Below are 7,572 nucleotides of genomic sequence, written 5' to 3'. Positions count from 1 at the left end.
TCTCTCACTCTCTCCCTCTCCCCCCCTCTCTCTCCCTCTCCCCCCTCTCTCTTTAAGGCCTCAGCTGCAGATTTGTCTTGTTTATCTTCTGCTGTGTGGTTCTTTTGTTGTATTTGACATAATTACCAGCTGTGTAGTTAATATCATTACTTTTACAGCCTTTTTTACAGCTTTTCCCTTCTTTCTTTCTGTCTTTATGCTCTCTTCCTGCTTCATGTAGTGGCGGGAGAGATGGTGTTGTTGATTTTGTCATGTAGGCACAGACAGCACATTCTCAGGTTGAGTGAGAACAGAGCTGACAAAAGCCCAGGGCCATGTTCTCTCTCTCTCTCGCTCTCTCGCTCTCCCTCTCTCTCGCTCCCCCTCTCTCTGTATATGTGTGTGTTTGAAGGTCACTGACTAATCACAGCCCACAGATGTGTCGGCGCTGCAGAGGATCGATCAGTAAGGACACACACGTGTTGTGTTCACAGATCTTCAGATGTGTTCGCTTTAATGGCACACAAGAATGTTCTTAACGTATAGATTTGAGAGCGAGTCGACCCCACTCTGTGTGTGGTGGGGAGTGTGTGTGTGATCCTGTGTGAGTCTGAGGTGTGTGTCTCTCTCTGCTCTGGCCCGTAGACATCTCCACATCTGTGTCGGTGCCTGATGACAAATGGCTATCAACTCTGGAAAGCACCCGCTGGCTGGACTACATCAGGTAACATCAGTAACAGCCATCAGTCAGCTGACTTCTACGCCTGGCTCGTGTGGAACTGATTGATTCGGGCTCTCTTGGCCTTAAAAATCTGCTGAGTCATCATAAATCAGTGTGAGCCTTAAGAATTTCCCTAGATTTCCATGTGTGTGTACAGACTTGAGTACAGACGGGGGTTCGGCCTCACACTTGTCCTCTTCCTGACCTTAACTTGACTGCTGAATGCTCCTCACACATTCATAATTTACAATCCTTACATATGAATTAATAATTATGAGCATGTCGGAGCACCACGCAGGTGAGAGGGAGCGACTTTGTGTAAACAAGTCCTAAGACTCCTGCTGGTTAAGTTAAGGCTCCTCTCAGACCTTATCCATTACTGGGAACTCCACTCCACTGACTGATCATTAACAAACACTCCAAAAGCTTTGAAATATGCAGAAAGATCATTTTTGACGGATAAATTTGATGATCACTGTTAAATTTCCCACCATCAGCTGCCCGTTTGATCAAAGTGTGTGCTGTGTGTGTCTGTGTTTGTGTCGTTTCCTCTGACTCTATCCTGTCTGGGTCTTCAGGTCCTGTCTGAGGAAAGCGTCGGAGGTCTCCTGCCTGCTCCGCGGCGGTCACCTGACCGTGGCGCTGCAAGGTGAGTCACGTGACCCCAGAGCCCGGCTCACCATTATTCAACCCATTCATTATTCACCGTGCCTCCCTCTCATTAATGCCGCATTAGGGCTTGCCCCTGAAGTAGCTAATATACCCAGGACAGGCACAGGCACACACTTCAATGAGCCGACACACACACGCCGACAATAGCACACTTCAAAGGACACTTACAAGGCTGCGAGGCAAGTGCTGCGTTTGAGAGCAGAGACGGACACGGGGCTGTGTGTGAACTAGCACGTCTCGCTAATGGAGATGAGCGCTAGCCTGACATAATAACAGTGTTTAAGAGGCAGGGTAGGAAAACTGCACCTGTCCAGCAAAAGTTCACTTTAGTTTGCCAAAGATTGGAAGAGGAAAATCTATGGCTGGTTGAACATAAATCTGTCCAATGGGCCGTCTGGTAGTGAGCAGGAGAGGCTTTATAGCTCAGTGACTTTAGCGGAGTGTGTCTGTCTGTTCATTTAGCAGTACTTCTACAGTGTTAACATATTGACAAAGTAACAATTACCAAGTTAAGCACCGTGAAACAGCAGCATTCCTGGTGCTGAAGGTAGAAACAGGACGATTTAAAACACCTCTCACTTCTTCTTAATGAGCGAGTTAGGACTCATTTCACAGACAGTCGGCTGTCGTCGCCTGCTAATGGTTTAGCTGCTGGCTGCCCGTCGTGCAGGAGTAAACACACACAGATGGAAGCCCAGACTTTCACTCATTCACTTAAACGACGTCTGGTCTCAGCCCGGGACGAATCGGAGCTTTGATTTGTTTTTCTCCAGCGGTGACTAACAGCGGGCCCGGCCCTCTAACAATGGAGCCGTTAGCTTGAAAGGCTCGTATATCAGCTGTGCTCCGAGCCGCCGCCAGGCCCGCACAGCCGCCGTACGCTGGGTCAGCAGTAAATAATCCACAGCACAAACGACTCAGGAGCGCAAGCAAACTTCGCCCTGTGTGTTTATGGTCTCTCTCTCTCTGGCCGTCATCATCATCCTCAGCCGCTCTGCCTGGTCGTCTCTGTCTGTCCCTCGCTCTATTTGTCAAAGAGAAAAGCTAAATGAGTGGAAGAATGAAACGGTTGTCTCCCCCCTAAGTGCAATAAAGTCTACAGGCAAAGTTTTCCACAAACCTTCCTGGCAGCAACGTCAACCTACGTGACGAAGGACTTAAACCAAATATGGATTTCCGTCCCCTCTTGACCGTATAGAGCCGGAGGACCGGGACCTGAGCTGCCTGGTCTCCAGCCTGGTGCAGATCATGTGCGACCCCCACTGCCGGACCCAGCAGGGCTTCCAGAGCCTGATGCAGAAGGAGTGGGTGATGGCCGGCCACCGCTTCTACAACCGCTTCAACTACCACCGCGACAACGACAAGGAGGAGGTGAGCGTGGCCACGGCTTCTGTCATCTCCTCATGTCCCACACCCCGTCTTCCTCTCTTCTGCCTTTATCTATCCTCTTCTCCCCTTCCTTTCCGCTCGGCAGGCCCCGGTCTTCCTGCTCTTCCTCGACTGCGTTTGGCAGCTGTGGTCCCAGTATCCCTATCGCTTCCAGCTGACAGATGACTTCCTGTTAGCTCTCCATGACAGTGTCCAGCTTCCACTCTTCTCCAGCTTCCTGGCCAACTGCCAACGAGAGAGATGCAAACGCACACAGGTAAGCAGGACTCACACATCCGTCACACCTCTGCTCAAAGTTGGCATCCGACAGAAAACTGACAGCTAAAACCTTCTCCCCCAGCATTCCTCGCAGTCCTACACACCTGTCAACGGCTGGAGGGATCTGCTGCCTCCTGGTTCAGCCTCAGATCCGTCTGACCCTCCTCTGCCCTCCGTCTGGGACTGGGGCCTGCAGTACAGCAAGCAGAGGCTGGCCCGGTTCACCCAGCCCGTGGCCCCGACCCCTCCGCTCCAAACGCTGCTCAACGGCAACCTCAACACCAACCCGGACACACACAAGGTCAAGAGCACAACACTCTAGTGGCCATTATCTCTCCTCACCTGTAACAAACTCCTCTACACTCTACACACAGTAATAATGACAAAGTGGCCGCGGTGGGAGACAATCTAACTTCACCGCTCCAGTAAATATGTTCTTCCTGTTCATGTCAGTCATGCAGAAAGTTAGATTTCTTGATGAACACACAGATAAACACGTCTGAACCTGTTGTGTGGCGTTCCTAGAAAGCAGCTGTGACCTACAGAGTGAACGCTGCAGTGGAAACCTAAAGACCAGTTACGCCCTCGTGTGGCGGGTTTCTGTAATGCGTTTAGCTCAGTGTGAAGCTCAGATAGGCCCACATGTCTCCATCAGCTGATTGAACACATTTAATCCTCTTCTATGGTCTGAACTGTTTGAATTTAACTGACATCTGCAAGCAATGTACTTCATTTTGAAAGACTGTGAGATGAATTTGTGTGCTGCCTGATTAACGTTCTGATGAATGTTCTCTCTCTCTCTCTCTCTCTCTCTCTCTCTCTCTCTCTCTCTCTCTCTCTCTCTCTCTCTCTCTCTCTCTCTCTCTCTCTCTCTCTCTCTCTCTCTCTCTCTCTCTCTCTCTCTCTCTCTCTCTCTCTCACTCTCTCACTCACCAGCTGGCAGACACCATCCCCGGCTCAGTCTTCCTGCTCTCTCGGGGGACCTTCTCCTGTCCCGCCAACCTGCTGCCGTGGCGCAGCGGCGGCGCAGGCGGCGGCAGCTCGGGCGTCTACAAGAAGAGCCACCGGAGGGCGCCGTCCTCCGAGAACGTGCCGGGCCTGGAGAGGCTGCTGAAAGCCTGGGCCCTGGCCGAGTTCCCCCAGAGCCTCGCGGCCAACTCGGGTCCTCAAGGGCCGCTGGACCCGTACGAGCCCCTGCTGCCCCTCCTCATGGGGCCCTGCATGGGCCTGTGGAGGGAGTGCTACCTGCGGGGGGCGCTGCACGCACAGGTGAGGGGAGATCAGGGCTGCCTGACAGGATTCTGGATCTGTCTTTGTGTCTGTCTGCCTCTAAGGAGTGCAACTGGCATTATTGTTGAAGGGTATCCATAGCAACAACTGTCAAGCTGTTCAAATAGATGCGTGTGTGTAAGTCATGATGATAGTGTGATGATGGTGCACATGTGAGAGGCTGAGGTAGTTGAGTTCACTCACAGCTGTCACACAGAGCGTCGGGCTCCATCAGGCGGCGACTGAGCGGAGAACATCAGGTGACGCTGCTGCCGCCGCACCGTTATCACTCAGCTGCCTGATTTAAATGTGAGGCGGTGGAGCGCGGCTGCGTCACCACGCTTCAGGAAGACGACTCGTCCAATTTGCCACACGCCGACTCTGGAACGCCGGCACATCCGCTCCTCACAGCAGGAGTGTGTTCAGAGGGCGGCGTTAAGCTCTTTGGTATGCAAATCGCTCAGAGCTGCAGATGGAGACGGACGGCCGCGTATCGCTGCCGGTGCAGTCCGCTCTCTGCCTCACAATGCGTCTCCCCGCGCCATGGCGATGAGTAGAACAGTCCAGTGGCGTGTGGGTGGATGCACTCATCTGGCATAAGAGGGTCGCAGCCTGACAGACTCAGCCTCAGAGTGCAGTGGGATGTGAAGTACCGACCTCATCACTTCTGATGACATCACACAGAAACACAGCAGTCGAGTGTGATGTGGGATTGTTCTGATGGTGACGGGTCTGAGCAGGGAAGGTTCTGGAGTGCTTTGTTTTGATTTTTGACGACTATAAAGGCGAGGAAGAGATCAGTGAGACTTTATTCTGTTTGTTGTAACTGAGCGTGAACGTCATCTCGTCTCTGTCTCTATGTTTGGTGACCGTGTTGCTTCCTTCCTGTCTGCAGGCGTTCTCCCACCCGATCTCCGCCAACCACCCTCACCCTGTGGAGCGTCTGGCCTGGGAGGTGCAGCAGCTCAAAGACAAACTCGCTCTCGCCCCCACCAGCTCGGACGCCAACTCGCCCGCCAAGAGAGCCGAGTCGCGGCGCGTCGTCGACACCAACCTGAACCAGAACACCAACAACGGCACCTTCCTGTTCCCGGCGTCCAGGCCCCAGGGGCGCGACCTGGGCGTGACCCGAGAGGTACCGGCTCCTCCCCCCTGCGTCCTCCACGCCTCCAGGGCCCCGCCGACGGCCTCGGCCCCGCCCGCCAGGACCGGCAGCAAACACAACGGCGGCAACAAGCACACCTTCTTATTTGGACATTCCTCGGCGACAGAGGCTCGCCCCGACCAGCGCTACTACCCAGCACCTAACAACGCCAAGCTTCCTAAGAGCAACGGGTCCTCTGTAGCGTCCTGAGGGTCCCTCTGTGCCGCTCTCAGACATGATACAGATACAGAACGTTCCTGTACTGCGACCCGATGGCCTGCCTGCCCGGTGTGACTCTGACTGTGACTCTCTGATCCAGACGCCTGTTTCCTGTCAAACTGCATTCCCTTCATGACTTTAAGGAGATAAGAGGCTGAGGCACCTTCTGGGTCAGATCACCATGAAGTGCAGACAAGAGAATCTCTCCCGACTCCTTCCTTATCGCCTGTACTGTATTAGACCGATGTGATGACTGTTGTACATGTTGTTCATTTGTAAAGCGGCAGTGTTCAGAATCAGACTGCGGCAAAGCAAAGACCCCCAAAACAAACAAACAAGGCCTGAGTAATGTCCAACACAAAGTCTTAGGCCTGTAGCGAGGAGGCAGGATGGTTTGGGCATCTTGCTCGAGGGCGTGCGGCAGCAGACGGAAGCGCCTGAGCTCCTGGGATTCAAACCTGCGAGCTGTGAAATTCACCGCAGCACAAACGAACACACCGACAAGAAGCTGGAAGATTAAGCACAATAGATTTCCATTTTGATGTGGAATTTAGGGCAGGAAGCTATTTTTGGTGCGGCGCTCATCTGGGCGCCCACGTGCTCGCACACCCGGGGAGCGGCGAGGGGGCCTAGATTACCGTTAACGCCAACGATCTGTCTGAACGCCGCCGCCGCACATGACTCTGAGGCCTCGGGGTCGCACTCATCTCAGCTCGCCTCCCTCTAACGTCTTCAGCTTGAACATTAACGTCTTCTTCATGCAAAGGGACACACGTGGTCCCAGAGTATTAATTTCTTCCTTCCTTTGTCCAGCGGTGGAACGTCAGGCGGCCGTGCGGCGAGCAGGTACCGGCGTTAGAAGCTGCTTGTTCTTCAGTGTTTACTTTCCTCAGCCTGATGGTGTGTTAGTATGCAGCTGGCATCTGGGTCAAGGACTTGGAGGTGCTGCTCTGTATGGAAATCACACAGGGGAGGAAGGAGGAGGGGGCGGGGGGGCAGTAGGGGGGTAAGAATGTGGTCCTGCGCCTTTAAATCCAAGTGTCTGTCGTTCCTCATGTATGAATGAATTAGCAGCGTGTTTGTAAAATGTCCTGTTTGCTGTTTTTCAGGAAGGATCACAGCAGACAGACATGCACGTGCAGTGTGTGTGTATGAGTGTGCCTGTGTGTGTGTGTGCGTGCCCGCCCGCCGCCGGCCGCCTCCCCCCCCTGTCTAAAGGTACCTCATTTGATAGCGGTATGAATTATTGATCATGTGTAAATATTCATCGCATCGATATCAAGGTGAGTTTGATATCGATTACGATTTAAATCTTTCCAGGTGAGATGCCAATGTGTTTGCTTGTCTTCCATAGAGAAACACAAGCTCATTACTCAGACACATGGACCCCCCCGCCGCACCCACACACACACACACACACACACACCCCGCCCCCCCGCAGGTCTGCATCATGTCTAATTTAATGTTTTTGGTACGAACATGATGTCACTTTGCCAGATGTAGATATTTTTTGTATTGGCACGTTTCCATCCTGATGAATAAAAAGCTGTCGGCCGTCCTTCATCATCATCATCGCTCACCTCCTCTTCACACAGCTCACACAACTTTATTTTTTAGCAAAATAAATATTTACAATATGATCTGGAACGTTGTACAAGTAGCAACACGACTCTGAAGTTAAAATGAAACAGCCCGGCACTCCGGCGTGTTAAGTTACAGTCAAGGGATCAAACAGTTTAAGAACAATGTGCAGAAGGTTCAGGACCGTCACAGGGAAATGTACAAAGTAAAAAGCAGCCTGACGGAATGTTTTAAGATACCAAAGACCTACGGCACTGTTAGGACACGGGGAAGCTCCGGCTCGGGCTTCACGTGTTTTAGTACGATGACACAGGATTTGAACTCTTGAGTGAGTTAGGAA

The 7,572-nt window shown here is 52.5% G+C and overlaps 1 protein-coding gene across 2 annotated transcripts in view; it reads left to right on the top strand.

Annotated features, from left to right (window-relative positions):
- Positions 1-6,638, top strand: part of mtmr11 (myotubularin related protein 11) — a 24,902-nt gene extending 18,264 nt beyond the window's left edge. For both annotated transcript variants that reach the window (XM_076150390.1, XM_076150391.1), the window contains exons 11-17: positions 625-703; positions 1,279-1,349; positions 2,571-2,743; positions 2,847-3,017; positions 3,102-3,320; positions 3,956-4,288; positions 5,184-6,638. In XM_076150390.1, coding sequence (XP_076006505.1) covers positions 625-703; positions 1,279-1,349; positions 2,571-2,743; positions 2,847-3,017; positions 3,102-3,320; positions 3,956-4,288; positions 5,184-5,642 — 1,505 coding nt within the window. In that variant the 3' untranslated portion in view covers positions 5,643-6,638. The remainder of the gene's footprint in view (positions 1-624; positions 704-1,278; positions 1,350-2,570; positions 2,744-2,846; positions 3,018-3,101; positions 3,321-3,955; positions 4,289-5,183) is intronic.
- Positions 6,639-7,572: the final 934 nt, after the last annotated feature.

Source organism: Genypterus blacodes, unplaced genomic scaffold (assembly GCF_046128005.1).
Source record: "Genypterus blacodes isolate CSIRO-AG114 ecotype Tasmania unplaced genomic scaffold, CSIRO-AGI_Gbla_v1 ptg000052l_1, whole genome shotgun sequence".
Lineage (NCBI taxonomy): Eukaryota > Metazoa > Chordata > Actinopteri > Ophidiiformes > Ophidiidae > Genypterus > Genypterus blacodes.
The sequence above is the reverse complement of the archived record's forward strand: the minus strand, read 5'-3'. Positions and strand labels throughout refer to the sequence as shown.